The sequence below is a fragment of the Chinchilla lanigera genome, unplaced genomic scaffold (assembly GCF_000276665.1).
Source record: "Chinchilla lanigera isolate Chin_1 unplaced genomic scaffold, ChiLan1.0 scaffold00001, whole genome shotgun sequence".
Taxonomy (NCBI): domain Eukaryota; kingdom Metazoa; phylum Chordata; class Mammalia; order Rodentia; family Chinchillidae; genus Chinchilla; species Chinchilla lanigera.
In genome coordinates this window covers 38,152,433-38,170,247 of record NW_004955402.1, presented here as the reverse complement: position 1 = coordinate 38,170,247, position 17,815 = coordinate 38,152,433, and the positions used below count along the sequence as shown (strand labels likewise).

Genomic DNA, 17,815 nt, shown 5'->3' with positions numbered 1-17,815 from the left:
AAGAGTTGGGGGAAATATAAGGCCTAGGTGTAAGAAACTGGATTTTCCTCTGCTCTGCTGAAGAGGTTGTAGTGGTTTTTTAAAACTTGTTTTATTTTATCTTGATAAACAATAGGAACCACTGGATAAATTTATGAAGTACAACACCATGGTAAGTTGTTCAAAGAAGAGATATTGCAATTAAAATACATAATACCTGAAAGATAGTAGAGACAGAAAAACTAGTTATGGGGTTATCTTGGCAGTTCATATATGAGTATAAAGAACAGAAGAAAATCTTAGGGTAAGTGGATAGCTCAGGATTGAAAAGACACTGTGAAAGAAAAATCAATAGGATAGGGGAACCTGTTGAACGAGGCAGTCGCATAGGGGAAAGAGAGGTCCTGCAAAGATACTGAGTCGCAGTTGTTTTTGAAGAGAAAGCTGTAGAAGATTGGTGCAGGTAGAATTGAGATAAGAGAGGAATGTGGCTGGGGGAGGCCGCTGAGGGCATAGTATCTCCGTGTAGTGAAAGCAATCACAGGTAAAGGACAACAGCGTAATGCTAAGTATTACAGCTGGGATAATGACAAAGCGTGCAGAACTAAAATCACATTTCAGAGTCCAAATTTTGGCTGTAAGTTTTACTTTCTGTGCAACTAAAAGGTAGTGACTTAATCTCTCCAAGCCTCTGGTCCCTCATCAGTGAGTCTGGCATAATAATCGTGTCTTCTTCATGAGATGAACAGTTGGCATTCATTGTAAATGCCATCCAGGTGCCAGGTGCTGTTCTGGGTCCTGGGGACACAAAGTGATCAAAACAAGCAAAATACCTACCTTCAAAGAGATTATATTAAAACATGGAAAGTAAATAAAGAATAGGTATAAAATGCAAGTTGGATAGTGGTAGCCATTAAAAAAATGAAGTAGAATAAGAAGGGCAGACAGACCAGAGATGCTCTCTTAGGTAGTGGTCAGGGAAGACCTGCTTCTGAAGATGCCAACTAAAAAGAAACTTGCATGACTTGGAGGATGAGCCATGTAAATATATGAAAAAAGAGATTCCAGGCAAAGAGAACAGCAAGTGTAGAGTCCCTGAGGTGGAAGGTTCTATCCAAGGAATGGAGAGGAGGGAGGGTACTTGGCTGTAAACAGATTATAGCAAAAAGTATCAGGAAGTGAGGTGAGAGCTAAGCAGAGAGGTACATCACATGGGGCCTTGTACAACATCACTGCTCTATGTGGAAGAAGAAGTCACAGAAAGGTAACACATTGGATTACATATACTGGAAGGCTGTAACACAGCTAACTGACTGTAGTTCCTAGAGCTAAAGAAGAGACTAGGTATAAGTAAATTACCATGGTCTAGTACTCTGTAAGAGATGGTGATCACTTGGCTAAGGCTAAGCAGTAAACACTCAAAGGAGTGCTCTAATTTGGTTCAAATTTTGAAACCAGGAGGTATAGGACTTAGTGAAAGGTTGGATTTGGGAGGGGGGGAAATCATAAGGAAGCATGAAATGAGAGCTTCTGATCAGAGTAAGCGAATTAACAGTGGCACCATTTCTTGAAATGAGAAAAGTGGCACAATGGTTAGATTTGGAGATGGGGTAGGGGATTATGCAAAAGCATATCTGCGATTTTGAACATAGCTGGCACGCAGATTAGCCATTTGGAGAGGCTGAGTTGACAGAGGATTAAAAGTTAATATGGACTCTGGGAAAAGGTAAACATAGAGATACAGTTTGGGATGCATCAGCATTTAGATAACATTAAGCCACTATTTCTATATGACACTATCTATGCTGCTAGGGTAGACAGAAAGAGAGGAAGTCTAAATCCTGCTCCTCAGGGAAACTCTGGTACTCTTAAGAGATGAGTAAAACCAATGGGAGGAAGTAAAGGATTCTGAGGAGGAGTAGCCCATGGGAAGCAAGGAAGCTGGAGACCTTTAGAATGTTACAAGCCAAAGGAAGAAAGTCTTTGAAAAAAAATAATGAGACTCTATGACAAATTTTGCTGAGAGACAGATTTGATCACATTATCTGATGTCTAGAGATACTGATAACATTGGCAGCCATGAGTGATTGTGAAAATCTCACTGAAACTCACGGAGATTACAAAGATGAGAAAGTAAGTACAGACAACTTAGATTTTTCAGTAAAAACAAGGAAAAGAACTCTACATGGAGGGAAATGCGGTACCAAGCAAGTGCTTTAAAACTCTATAGAGCTAAGGCAGAATAGTGATTATTAAGGAGGAAGTATTAGTGCTGCATGCAAGGGAAAGGACAGTTTAGGAGTGCTTAAGTGAGTGAGATGGGACAGAAGTAAGATCCTCAGAGAGGAGCATAGACAGGTCAACTAGATCTAATACAAAGATAAGAATGCTATTTTAGGAAAGCTTCTCTTTCCTTGATGATAAACAGGAAAAACAGTCCATAAGAACGGTGGATGCTAAGAGGTATTGAAATCTGAAAAGTCAGAATAAACAGAAGATATTCACCTTATAAAATGAAACGGTGAACTACTAAAGAAATGCAGTGGCATTTTCCAAACATATGAGATCTACCATTGTGCTTGTTGTCATACATCCCCAGTGAGCAGGCTTTGAGGTCTTCTCCAGACACCTTTGGCTAGGGAGGTACAAGGTAAGAATTGGTGGAGTTGCTAATTCAAACACAGTTAAACCTTTTTTTTCTTTAAGGTTGAGTAAGATGGGGAGTGAGGACGAAGGGAGGTGAGACAGAAGATAATAAACAATTGTTGATTCTAATTTGAGTTTAAAGGCAAATGAGGACATGAGAGAGATGGAACACAGGGAGAGGGTGGTCCAGTTAGTGAAGTGGAGGCCCTAAAGGGATTAAGAACTGTTGGCAAGGGGGCAATGAAATAAGTGAGCAGAAATCTAAAAGTAAGGTGATACAAAGAAGGATGATAGAAAGTAACACTGTATTGGTTTGGTAGACATGGAATTGATGGAGTGAGGTGGGAAGGAGCCAATGTCATTGCAGGTAACAAAGGAACTAACAGTCCAGAGTATCAGATGGATTACCTGTATGAATAGTGTAATTACCAAGATTGATCATGGAGATAATTGGAAAGGAAGTGATCCCTAGACGCTAATATCATCAGCAAATGTGGAAGATGACAGAAACCTTTGACAAAGAGGCGGGTGTGAGTAAATGTCTGACAACGCTCACTTCAAAGGAGCTAGATTATTTAAGAATAAAGGTTGAACCTAGTAAAGAAGTAAAAAAAACCCAAACTACAAAGGTGGTCATTTGAATAGAATCAATAATACTGAGAAATTTTAGCTCCTTTTGCATAAAGTCACATATCTATGATTTCTTCAATATATAACATTCTATTTGCTAACAGAAATTCAACTGTATGCAAAAATACAAGAACGGAGTAAACATTATGAACTTCTGATTAGAAATGTGTGATTTTAGCCATTATTTTTATTTGCCTAGAAAGTTCAGTGAAAATCCTAATTATTTCTGATACTTTGGTATTTTGCAAAACAAACACAAACAAAAAGCATTTAATTTCTTCATTGTGTCTCTAAGCTTCACTCACCAGGATTGTTGGACTGAGCTTCCATGGGAATCATGAGCTTAGCCCGAGTAGCTCGTCGTGCAGCCAGTGACCTCTCCAGTGTGGACATGGAGCTGCCTGCTTCCTCAGTGTCTTGACCTAAAAAAAGAAATAAGAATTGTTATGGGAAACATACCTTCTTCACAGATGCAACATTTCATTTTTCAGCCAGGCATTCAAAAGCCTTGCTAATGTTAAAATTATAGATGTTTTCAATGATAGTATAGTATTTACTTTCTTCCAAACAATACATTTCCACAGTGCAAGCATTAAGGAAATTGACCATCAGCTCATTACTGAGAAAGAACCATAATTTATGGTTTGATGCTTATCATTGCTTCATATGTATGTATATGTAATAGCAGGAATGTATACATTGATGTTTTTCAAAAGCGATATTATTTGATGTGCACTATATTTTAACTTGCTTATAAAAATGGCATGAACATCTTTACCTGTGAATAAATGTTAGTGATATTTTTAATAGCTACTTAACATTACTTTGTATTATTTACTGAAATCTAAGCAATTACTGTGCTAGGCTCATAGATACTTACTCACTGAAAATATGAGAAATGAATAACAATTAAAAAATAAAGATGGTTATGTTTATAAAAGTTTAACATGTTTCCATAAAATGTCATACAAAGAGCCACTGAAAAAAAGAGAAAGAATGATATATACAGATCGAAAAGTTAATGATATTACATGCTAAGAAAATAATTGAATTTCTGAATAGTGTGTATTCTCTGTGTTCATTTGTGTACTGTACATGTAAAATCATACTATGCCTACACATGAGTCTCTATAGACATATACATGCACATCAGGTACATACATACTGAATATCTGTTTAGAAAGTTCACACATCTTTTTTATACTTTGGGATAAAACCTTTTAGCTTATTGAACTTATCTGTGTCATATGCATACATCCTTTTTAAATTAAAATCATAATTAAAATGTAGAATAATGCAAACCAAAACCTCCATGAAGGTGAGATAATGGCGGCTACCTAAATCAGAATCTGTATACATTTTGCAAAAAGCACACAAATGCATCTAAAAATAATATTCTTACTCTTAAGTGAAAAAAGAAATAATACTTTCTAGCAAACTAATTCCAAGCATGTGTCCTAAAGTCTTTGTGGAAGGCTGGGTATCCATCTATAAGAAACTACACAGAGATGAGGAAAGAACAGGTATTCCAGGATTGACTGAAAATAATCCAAAACAGAAAGCACCCTCCAGCTGTAACAACACTAAAAATGTTTCCTAGAGTACCAAAGCACTTAAAAGTATATGAGTTTTTAAATGGCAGCATCAGAAAAAAATGGGAAGGAAAATTATTTTTATACAGAAGATATAGTATCTAAAAAAGTTAATACTGTAATGAAAAGGAATTTTGAAAAAACTAGGACCAAAGAGTAAACAACAGAAAGAATAAAAACTAAATTAAGTCCTTTCTCCTATTCAGGTTCTTAAATTATATTTGACAATGTATATAATAATTTGAACACCATCTGACAAAAACTTTTTCCTCAGAAAAATTTTAGATCCAACTATAGTAATTGTGACATAGTTTCTAAGACATTTGATATTGTTGAATATTTTCAAGTTTGAAAATTAGTTTTTTTTTTTGGAGAATGGACTCTATCTGGTATTATATGAGTTCATTGCAAACCTGAACAAAATTGTTTTCCTGTTACTATTTTTGAAGCATAAAACTTTTTGGAAGTGTGCCAGTGAAATTTACATCAGTATAACTGAAGAAGGAATTGGCCTGTTTAAAGGGCCATCCTCTGTCTTGGGGAATCCCAGTAGTTTCTGCCCACATGGAGCACATCCCCTGCTCCTTCCTCCCCCTGTGTACACTTTCTATATGCTAATGGGGGTTCACAGTTCTCTGACTCCCTTCTCCTCTTCCTCATTCCCTCTCCTGTACCAGGTCTGCACTCCCTAATTGTGGTGCCAGTCCATGCCACAAAGGGGACAGGTTAGATTCCTTACCTGAGTGAGGCAGGTAGGACGGGATGGCTAGAGTTATAAACCTGTCGTTTTTGAGCTCTCAGCCCCACCACAAACTTCATAAAAACCTTTGTGACACTATCTTTGGGTCTCAGAAGTTACGAAACATGAGCTTCTCTGAGTCAAGCTAGCCAAATAAAAATTTTTCTCTGCCTCTCCAGAGTATATTCTTGGTTCCTTAGCTGTCTGAAAAAGTGTGGTAACCTGTTTTCCACAACATAACAATACTTGAGATAATGAACTCATGAAGAGGTGTTATTTTGGCTCACGGGTTTGGAGGTTATGGTCTATGATTGGTTGTCTCTGTTGCTTTTGGCCTATGACAGAAGCATGTGATAGAGCACAGTTGCTCACCTCCCACCTGAGAAGCGAAGGAAAGTGAGGAAGGGCCTATGTCCAAACTCTCCTTTGAGGGCAAGCTGCCTATGACCCAAAGACCTTGCATTAGCAGTAGTTCCACTAGGCACTACTGCCTAATAGACACCATGGGCTGGGACCAAGCCTTTTCAACACATGTACTTAGGTAACAATTTTACAAACTATAGCAGGTAGTAACACTTTCTGGTTTTCTGCTATGTTTTTCTAAACCAGAGCCATCATACTAAGCTACATGCTCAGCCTTTAAAAAGGAATTTTCTTTTTCTGGTACTGGGGATTGAATCCATGGCCTTTAACTTAGGTGTACCCCAATCTCTACTTTTTCAAATTCTTTATTTAGCCAAAGTGTTTAGTTAAGTTAGTAAATTACCCAGGTGGGGCTCAAATTCGCAGTAATCATACCAGAGTGCTCAGCTACTAAACATACATCACTATGCCTGGTTGGTTTGTATCTTAAGGAGGCTACCTAATATTAATCACTATTGTTCCAAATGGGTTTGGGAAATTTAAACAAAATATGTAGCAATTACGTAAAGAAGTTAAAAAAAAGCACACATAAAGTTAGTTTCCAGTAATATTGGTCACCATGTATTATGTAGTCTTTTCAAAGATGTTATTTGCTAGACAGAACATCTTTTATTTTTACACAAAAAAATCAAATACTACCAAATACAAAAATGTTAACATTCACTTGTTCATGCTTCACAAACAGAAGTGAGGGACCAGTCCTGCTATTTTGCTGCAGTAGACTCATACTAGGAATTCATTTCAAGAAAGCAAATTCTATCTATAAATCATGGAGATGAACTCTTGTCTTTATCTATTGTATTTAAGTGCAGAGAGGCATTTTGAAATCTACTACATGTAGAAGAGATATCTCATGAAGTGATAATTTTTTTCACCTCAGTTCCTGGTTGTTTCAGTAGAGTGCTCTATTGTAGTGGTTAGGTAATAAGGTAGATTTTGTTTAACTAGCTTGAATACTAGGTATAAGAAGAAAGGATGAAATGGGTAAAAAAAAAAGTTACTTCATTAAAAATTTAAGCTATTGTTCAATTTTCTTTTCCATAACTAGGTATAAATATTGTAAAAAATAATTCTGGATTAATAAAGGAACTAATTTAATGGGCAGAAAACATGATAAGCTTATCTATAGAAGTATTACATAAGTTAATAGGAATTAGATCACCAAAGCATAGATTTGGTTAGAGGGATTTTAAGTCCTGGATGGCCAATACAAACTTAAGATCTTGAGTATGTTAGCTAAAGTATCTTAATTTTAGTTGCTTTATTGCTTTTGTAAGCAAGATGATAATACTGATCTCAGAATATATTGTAAAGGTTAATGTAATGTATGAAAATGCCTCCCATAGGTCTTAACATTGAGAAACCTTTTCTTTCATAATTATTGCCCACTCAGAAACCCATCATTAATTACAATGCTTCTTGTTAATGATGTTTACAGATGTTGATATTTATTCTTTAAGAACACACAGACACACAATGTAATGCAAGATATATTTTGTTGGGTTTTGAGGGCAACTTTACCTGTTACTACAAAGTAGCCAACTAGGTCCCCAAATTTAAGCAAATATAGACAAACCTCCTCTCATTCTAAAGAAAACATCCATAATTTGGGTTTAAAATTGTTTTAGGACTTCTTGTAAGATATCAAAACTAGTACGAGTGCCCCCACCTGTTATCTGAGAAAATAAAAGAAAAAGAGAAAATGTACAAGAAGTATCATAGGTGTTACTGACAAACTCTCTGAAGGCAGAGAGGCAATCTTATTCCAATTAATGTCTTCCAGTGAGAGGTTATTTCTGCCTACTGGTGTCCAGTTAAAAATGAGGCCACAAGACAAATCACCTATAAAAATGATTTACTTTTCAGGTGGAAGCCTGCTTAAGGAGCAGAAAGAGGGCTTGCTGGTCTACCTTATCCATCTAAACAGAAAGAAAGGCAATTGAAGAGATGAAGGCAAGAGAGGACTAGTGGCAGAATATAGACTCTTACCACTGGGCCTGGAAAAAATATAGGAATTTGTCATAAGTTGAGTAGCATGTGGAAAGTTGGTCAAACTTGAGTCTTCTTCTTGCAACAGGTCACGTTCCATAACCCACCAGAAGCCCTGTGAGATTGATAGGAAGAGCTATGCTTGCTAAGAGGTTATTAATTCTGATCTGGTGTCTCACAGCATAGAATGGGGCAGTGGAGGAATGCCATAGGGTTGTGTGAAGAATTCATCCTTGTGCTTCCTGAGAGACTCAGAATTTGGATGCTACTCAGGAGCTACCCCTCAGGGCCAGAAAGCAGAAAAGGACCTCTAAGAATCCTTTATTTTCTCCATAACCTCCTCTTCACCACATCCTTTTCCTATAATAGGCCTAGAAGGACTAGAGAGGTAAGGGAAAAAAAGATGGTGAGGTGTCTCTGAAACATACTGAATTTACTATTCTGCTATAATACCACCTCTCCCAGGTGTAACTCCCAGTTCCAAGCACAAAAATCTAGCCACCCAGGAGGCAGGAACATTTTAATTTAAATTTTGTATTACTGTTTTCAATACAACATTTTTATTTTAAAGAGAATAAAGTGAAAGAAAAATTACAGAATCTGTTTGAGAAATCATTTAAAGGCTAGGAAAGGAATATTCAACAATGCATTGCTGAAAATTAGTAATGAAAGTCCTTGTTTATGCAATTTAAAATTGACAAAGCCCATTAAACGAGTTCTACAAATAATTAAAATATTTTAATTTGGTTTAAAAAGAGTAACTACTCAAATCATTAAAAGAAAAGAAAAAATAAAAACAAAACAAAACAAAAAACACATTGGAAACAATACAGTTTCACTAAACAAGATGATAGGAATTCACCAATAGTTGTTCTATTGCATATTGTTGTCTTCAAATTAGTTGTTCAAATTACCAGATATAAGCATGCAAAATTGGTCAAAAAAAAATTAGGCATTAACTGTTCCTTTCAATAAACCATTAGACCTCATCCAGTACAGTTGTCCCAATTATCCTTCTATATGTGTGTATATATATATATATATATATATATATATATATATATATATAATTTCCCTTCTTCCTTTCTTTTTCACCATTCCCTCATCCCAGTTGCATTCCTACATCTGGTAATCTAAGCAACTACATTGAAGATAACAATATGTAATGTAACAGCCACTGTTGATTCCTATCACTTTGTTCTGAAACCCTGTGTCATATTTATTGTTCTTGCTTGGTTTTGTTTTTGTCTATGTTGTTGGTATTTTGCTATTGTTCTTTTTTTTATTATTCTCTTTAAAATAAAAAAGAATACTCATTCTATAATCACAAGTAGTTCAAGGGATTTCTGATATTTGAGTGATTATTCTACTTCCCTTAGGCACTTAGATAATATGAATGCCAAGAGACAGTGATACATGACCATTTTGTAGAATTCTTAGTGACTCCTAGATACTGGCTATTTTGAACTAATTCACTGGACAAGAGCCTTTTTCTTTCAGATCCTTTTGCACATCAAGAACTTTTATACTATCAAATTAGTGGGCACATAAAGTGATTGATTGCTAAAATTACTCCCCATGGTAATGGAGGCCCAAATAACAGATTATTTTTTCATACTTCAGGTGGCCCTGATCTGAGTTTCCTTTTAAAGTATTGCCAATATTTAGAATAAACTTCTAATTATCTATAGAGATTCAAAACTGGAAAAAAAAATATACAGGTAGCATTAAACTTGATCGCCCTGATCAAAACTTTTGTTCAAGATTTCACGAAAGCTACCAGTTCATTTTGGCTTCTCATTTCAATATTTCCCAAATGTATTAATCCTAATAGAACTTTAAGTAATTATCAAAATTATTTTAAAAAATCACGCAATGGGATGAATGACAATAATACATGTAACTGGTTAATCAACCAAATTTATAGCATATTATTTAAATTATTGATTAATAGCATGGGAAGTTATCTCCATAACAGAAGGAATGGAAAACTGGCTCCAGGGTTCTCCCCCAACCCCCACCCCCATGTCAGGGGGATGATAATTACCAGAATGAGAGGTGCTTTTGCTCCCCAGTTGGGTTTCGGACTGGCTGTGGCTGACTGGTGTGAGGTCTTGGCAACTTTGGATGGGGGAGTCCCTCGCTGCAGGGTCAGTGCCTGATGGCTTCTCAATATTTTTCATCTCCATTTCTTCATGATGGATCCAAAGATCAGGGGGCCGGAGGTCCTTCTGGCTGCCCTTCCTTTTGCCCACACTGTGGGTGGCCCGTTTCCTATGGAAAGTTAGAAGGCAAATGTGAACACTTCTATTCAGTAGTCCTTCTTTCCTCTCCTCAGTCAATTCAAGTTGGATACAGGGAAGGGAACAGAAGGACTCCCACAGGAATGCCCTAAAACCCCCAAATTGGCAGCCTAATCTTGGCTGCCTTCCTCCTCTCCCCTGGAGCTTCACCACATTATAAGAGATGCAGTGCTGAATCCCCAGGGCCTCGGCTGTCTGCCAGCAAGCTTCTTACTCCGGCTTCACAAGCTGCAGATTCATGCAGAAGGTGACAGTGGGTTAGATGGAGCCATATGCCAATCTTTGGAGCTGGGCATAAGGTACCTGACTGCAACATCTGTTTAGGAGATAAATGAAGGAGCTGCTTTGAAAGAGCAAATTGAAATAAAAAGGCTAGAATGTGAGCCAACAGCTAAGATTGGGGCTTAGAAGAAAGTCTATACTTCAGCTGTGTAATTTAATGTGCAAGTGGGATTCTGGCTATTTGAAAATAAAAGACTGCATGAGGACATTTTTAGGGGTATGAAACTCTTTTGCCTTAGAGTCAGTAAGTTCCCGGATTCAACCACAGTGAGATTTGTCCTGTCCATTGAAAACTGAAGAGAAAGATCCATGTTTTGGAAATGTGCTTCAAATGTCCCATATTCACTTGAGGATTAGCAACCAAAATATTACTTTTTCAGTGATGATCTCATTTTGGGGCTAGTAAAATTCAGCAACTTTCTACACATTAAGAAGCACGATGGTTATGCTAGCCACCTTATAGCAGGGAGTCGTGGAATTATGGCTGGAAGGCCAAATCTACCCACAGCCCGTTTTTATAAATAAAGTTTCACTAGAACAAGGCTAAGTTTCTTTGTTTTTGCACTGAGATGGCAACATTGTGTAGTTATGATGGAGGGAGTAGAGCTTGAAAATCCTAGACAAATTGCATTAATTAACCCTTTGCAGAAATAGTTTTTGATGCCTGCCCCACAGTCTTATGGTTTTTAATCTTCTCTTGCAACTTCAGGTTATTATTTTTTCCATAAAATAATGCTTCTTCTGAGACAGACTGCAAACAGTTAAACTCTAGCTTTACAGGCTCTCCAAGAAGCCTGTTCTCACATTCCTCATTTGTAAGGGTGGTAACTTTCTACGGTTGCTAAGTGACTCAGGCTACTCTTGGTAGCCACTTGGTAAATGACTCTGCTTTTCAAATTGTTGAATAAGAAACTCTGTAAATATTTGGCAACTAATAAATGTTTGGTGTTGCAATTTGTCGAGTTTCCCAATATTCTTTTCCATGTTTTTTGAAGCATACTGATGAGACTGGGAAACAAAGAACTCTCCATTAAATATTTATTTTGACAGAAACAAAGCGTTTTCTCTGCTCTGACAACAAAGTGTTTTCTCTGCTCTAACATTTCCCCAACACCTACCTGACTTTTGCTGATATTCTGCCAGCACATCTGCACTGTCTCTAGGCAATGGTATGAAATAACTCCTAGATAATTCTCCTGTTTTCACACAACTCACTGCTAACCATCCATTCCCTGCTTCATTTCCTTACACTTCACCTGTGCTCTTGAACTGTCCTGAAATTAGCAGAAAGCTTTTTGTGTAATTTAAACCTGGTAATGGTATGGAAGAATTTAACTTTGCTTTCAAACTTGGAGGTTTTACCATGCTATCCCTCTTTCTACAAAATCAAAGTGCTAAATAACAACCCCAGCATAGTGTAACTACCTCCAGAGAAGTATCAGTTCCCATATCCAGGGCAACACAGTCAGATTTCTTTTTGAGGGTAACTCAATATTTAAATAGGCTACATTAAAAAATGTACTCAAAATCTTTTCAAACCAGTAATTATGAATTTTGGTTTACCCTCCTTCCCTTCCTCCCTCTCCCTTCCTCCCTCCCTCCCTTTCTTCCTTCTTTCCTTCCTTCCTTCCTTCCCTCCTCCTTTGCCTTTTCATTAATTTCTCCATGCCTCCAGGACCCAGCATCCCTAGGTGTCATATATTTTAAACAAAGTTTCAAACCTGAGCTGAGGAAGAAGCTTTATGTTTTTGTTACTCATTTGGGAAGAAATGATTATATCTGAGAGAATGCAGACGCATGTTTCTGACAGATTTTAATCAGATCAAGACCTCAGCTAAGAAGCTACTCACTCATCCAGCTACCAGTAAAGAATCTAAAGATCCCTTAATAGACTTCGTTTCCTTTTAGTATATATGCTATCATGACCATCTAAACACTTTTTGTCCCTATAATCTCTCTTTTTAAGAGAGAAATCTTTGCCCTTGGAGAGACCCCTCCTTTAGGCATCTGTAGCAGGTGTGTAATAAAACTAACAAGTGCTCAAAACTAAATTGTCTGAAATTTGTCTTAAAACCTTATAGAAACAGCTGTCACCCTGACATTCTGCCCATCTGCTGGTTCTCTCATGTACTGACTGCCCCTGTTCAGCTCCTGTACTGCACTGTTCAGCTCCTGTTTCACCATTAGAATCTTCAAAATGTGCTTGAAGATGCTCTTAGTACAGTGATTCCCAAAGTATGGCCCCTCCATGGGAGGCACCAGTAACACCTGGGAACTTATCAAGAACACACACTCCCAGGTTCCATCTCAGAACTATTAAATCAGAAATGTGGAGACAGGGGATGGGGAGTGATTTCTGTTTTAACCGCTCTCCAGGGGAATCTGATGTACCCAACAGTTGAAAAGCACTGTCTAGTGAATCACTTGGTTTTATTTTATTCTCAAGCTTGTGTTTCTTTATATAAAGACAATCCAACATATTTAACTCCTCCTGATAATACGAAGTATGTCCCAGAGCTTCAGTAATTTCTGTGTTTCCAAAAATCGTTTTAGTGTGGGTTTTGTCAGTTCCTATCCCATGTATTCTTGAACAAAGGTAAAGAATCCTCTAAGGCCTTCCTCTCTTCATCCTATGGCAAAGATTTCATAGTATGATTGAATACTTATTTCCATATTTTTGTTGTTGATCTTTCTAACTTCTTCCCAGAATGCCATTGCATTCCCATTTATTTAAAAATGATTTATTTGCTAAGGTTCACTTCAAGCCTCTCTTCTTCAGGAAGCTCTCATAACCACTCTAGGTCAGTGTGATCATGGAATCACTTTAGACATTAGTTTGGAGATGCAGGTACATTTACCAACTCCTCACAAGTAATAGATGTATAATGCAAACTTATATAAAAAAGAAGGGGATCATAGTTAAAGGGAAGGAGGGAAGGGAGAGAGGATAAAACAATGGAATTAAGATGTACATATACCAGTACAACTCCCTGCAAGGAATGAAAACATTATGTACTGCAAACATATATTAATAAAAAAAGCCAAAAATGATCCACATTATGCCCCTCAGTTCTCCTTACCATCACCTGGGCACTGAATGCTCAGTATCATACTGAACTGACTCCTCTGGGATAATGGAGCTCTGCCAGCCATACTAGAGCATATCATTGCCTTCACTTGCTCAGTATTGTCCAATGTTTTATGCTATGTTTTCATGGTATTTTTCAGTGAACATTTATGGAATATTGACTGTGTCAAGAAACATATGTACAACAAATGAAAATAGGGGTGAGAATTTGGGAGCTTAAGAAATGAATTAAAATGGCCTGGCTTGTGGGAATTTCTGCAGTGCTGGAGTAAGGAGGATGCACTGGAACATGGAAGGAAGTAAGGATGAGAAAAAAAAAGAGTGAACCAAACCAGGGGAGGCCTTGCTTCCAATAAAACATCTGGAATAGTATCAAGACGTCTGTGGGGAACTATAGAAGTATTTTTGGTTCAGGAGTTAACATTAATGAGATTTATTCCTTTGTATGATACCAGTCACAATACTGAGCATGTCAAGATTAATTGAGTTGGAGTTTTTCATTCTCGAGTTTTTGAAAACTTCTTCATTGATTGTCTATTGGTCCACCTTTTCCTTACTTTGTATATAACTTATTACTCTAAAAGGAGTACGTTTCCTCTTTCGCTTTTAATCAGTGTGTTGGGAATGTGCTTGACCTAGAAGCAAGCTTGGTCCACTGTCTATTTTAATATTCAAGACTATGTCACTGATGTTCTAAAATACTGTTAGATTCTTTTGCCACATTGTGATAGATGATTAAGTTCTATGTCCTTAGCTATCCTCTACTCAAGTTGTTCATAAGAGGCAGACAAATAAATAGCTCTAAATATCTCTGTACTAATTCCAGCTGTCAAAGATCTGCCTAAAACCTCATGGAGACTTAGGCAGGAACACTTGGCCCTGCCAAGCATGGAAGAAAGTTTCACGAGGTCACAGGGTTTGCACAGAAAGGATGATAACCGGTAGTAAAAGATAAGTTAGGAATTAGAAATATTTTCTCTTCTTTCTCCATGCTTTATATTGATTATTTTTTTCTACTAACAAATATTACACATAAAATTAAAAATCCTGTGTTAGAAACTCAGGGAAAGTTCTCGATACTAAAATAAATCTGTAGTTTTTGAGATGGAATTAAGATGCATTAAAGTCCTAAGTAGTTGCCACTTAAAATCCCTGTGAAGTAAGTACTAAAAAAAAAAAGTTAAAGAGTTGAAAACCTTTAGAAGTAATCTACAGGATTTAAAATACTGTACATTTCATTTGAAAGTTTAAACATTTGATCTTTTGTACTGAAAATAATTATTTTTGTCAAGATATGAATGTGAGCAAATAACACATGACAAACCAAATAGAAGGATGATTGAGAGATTTTTAATAACTGAAACTTGTGTTTTATTTACACATTCAAATATCATTTGATCTGAAAAGATTGTAAAGTGTCTACCATGTAACTGCTGTCTAAATGTAATAACCATGTTTTCTGAAGTTCTAAGATACATTCAGTGTTGAGTATTTTTTGTCTATCTTTACACTGTTTCCAGCAACATAACATGTGACCTTTATGTTCATCAGGAAAATGTTATTACTTTATTAAAGAGCATAGAAAATCCCATCAACTTTTTTCATAAAACATAATTCTTCTATATTATAATAGTGTACTTTAGACTCACTAATTGAAAATATGTAAAAATAATCTTTTTAAAGTAGCTAAAATGTTGGAAAAACTAAATGTTAAATTTTATTTATTGTGTTACTTTAAAGAAAAATGATAATGTGTGATTCTATAGTTTAATAGTGTTAGGCGGGAGTGGGGTGGGTGCTTCTGGGTTTTAAAGGCAAAGGTGATAAAAGAAAATATTTGGTCCTTTATATTTGAAAACTGAAACCCAGGGATTAAAGGTCTTCACTTAGGTGACATAATTAGTTTAAATAAAGAAGTAGTAAAACCAGAACTGAAATTTAGGTTCCAACTTCTGTTAGTTATTTTATAAATCAAAATTAAATCCTACTCGCTAGACTTTTAATCAATCAAGTAGCCTACATCATTATTAAATATATGTACAAATTTTTAAAGTTATAAGCTTTATATGTATATTAACTTGAATAAGTTATTACTGATAGGACATAAAAATGTTTCAGTCCACTTGGATGCAATTCAAGTTCACCAGCAAATCACAGAGGAAAAAAAATTCAATTCGTCAGCAGACTCCAACAAAGAGATATTAAAGAAGCCATGAATGTGTTTCCAACTTCCTTATTAATTACATTAAAGTCTCCATTTTCAGAGAGCTCCGTAAAGAGCCTTATTTCTGTTTCAGATTGGAATTGATTTTGCTTTCATCCACATCACTCAATTTGTTCTAAAGGACTCAACAGTGGTGAGGGTAGCTGGGGAGGGGGCCCTCAATGAAACCAAGGAAAACTCAATTAGAACTCAGTGATGGCTTGATGGAGCTTTTTCTTTTTCTCTTTATCTCTGTTAACATATGCAAACAAAGAGAGTAAGATGAAGGCCAATAGATCTGTCACTGAGGAAAGATGTGAAATAGTGTGGAAGTGCACCAAATTAATAATAGGAAACTTTGGGTGTAGTGTTAACAAAAAAGAAAAGGAGCTGGAAATGCACTTTCTGTGGATCTTCCATCACACATGAAATCACTTCTTCTTTCCTTCATTTCTTAATTTTAAAAAAACAAATGATATTCAGGGCTTAGCTTTTACTTTTTCTAAGACTAAAACCTTCAAGCTTTTACTAATGGTCTTATCAAGGGATTTAAAGGTGATTGGAGAGTTTCTCAGCATTTTACTTTTGAACATTGGGAAGACTGGCATTTTCTCTGTAGAGAAACAGATAAATTTGTCCAAGAATCTAATTCATCTGTTTATGTGACTGTCTATAACTTTGTCAGAGTAATGACAATGGGAGGGAGACAAAAATTTTAAAAATGAACCTCTACAGATGGTATAATGAATTTAGTTAGCTTAGTGAGCACATCAGTGTTTTAGGAACAATTATAAAGTAACTCAAATGTCTCTCCACCCTTTGGCTTTTGCATAGAGCTATAGGCCCACCCCTTTTTTTAAAAAAATGAGACTGGGCTCAAGGAGCTGCTAAATTGCCCAGGCTGAGCTTAACCAAGATAGTTTGGATGCTTCCTCCCTTCTGTTTGTAGTGTACCCTTCTCAGATCCACTTCAGAGACCTGGTTCCTTATGGCCCATCATTCTGACTTTGTACATTTTTTTTTCCCTGGGAATACTGGACCAGGAGTTTGTTCAATGTCTTACTGCTCTGGCTTGGGTATAGTTTATCACCATCAAGCCTCATTTTGAGACTTGGTCTCCAAAACAAGTGCTGAAAAGTGGTGAGGTTTTTATGTGGACTAGATGAGTTCTCTCATGGGACTGGGTTCATTACCTTTAGAGCAGATTGTTTCAAAATGAGGTTTCTTCTCATCTTATGCTTCCTGTTGTGCTATGTTATCTCCCTTCCACACATGTCCACTTGATTTGATTTTCTACCATGCATGTAGCAGCAGATGGCCCTCAGGAAGAAGTTTGTCAATGTAGGTGCCATGTTTTTTAAATTCCAGAACTATGAGCCAAAAATAAGCTCTATTCTTTATATATTATCCAGCCTTGGGTATTTTGTTATAGCAACAGAAAACAGACTAAGATACATACTCAATTAGTTCTTTTTTCCCTGAACCTTTATTAGGACCCAACACTCTCAAAAAATTGTTAGTTATCTTGGGTTTCCAGACTGGTTACTTAAGATTCTGGGATCACTAGGCTCATTCTATGAGGGTTCTCATCTGGGTACAATAGATCAGTACTCTAGCTACTGACAGATTTGAAATACTGCAATCTCTCTAAGTTCTGCAGCCTAACTGATTGTGCTACTGGAGTGTTCTAGTGCAATCTTAAAAAATGCAACACCATATAAAAGTTAACCTGCCACAGAAATAAATTAAACTCAAGGGTTGCCTCTAAATCTTTTTTTTTTTTTTTGGACGCGAGAACAAAGACCCCAGTGACACTGCAGTCTGAGTTTCTAGGCGCAGGGAGGCCCAGGGGACGGGCGGGGCGAGCAGGCCCTCAGAGCCGGCCGAGCAGGCTCCCTCAGCCCCCCGCGCCTTGCGCCCAGGCAGCCAGTTCTCCGGGAG

General features: G+C 36.8%; 1 protein-coding gene across 3 annotated transcripts in view; it reads right to left on the bottom strand.

Annotated features, from left to right (window-relative positions):
• Dcc (DCC netrin 1 receptor) overlaps positions 1 to 17,815 on the bottom strand; it is a 1,095,765-nt gene that overhangs the window by 48,629 nt on the left and 1,029,321 nt on the right. For all 3 annotated transcript variants that reach the window (XM_005372942.2, XM_005372943.2, XM_005372944.2), the window contains exons 24-25: positions 10,046 to 10,272; positions 3,561 to 3,677 (exon numbers count right to left, since the gene is read on the bottom strand). In XM_005372942.2, coding sequence (XP_005372999.1) covers positions 3,561 to 3,677; positions 10,046 to 10,272 — 344 coding nt within the window. The remainder of the gene's footprint in view (positions 1 to 3,560; positions 3,678 to 10,045; positions 10,273 to 17,815) is intronic.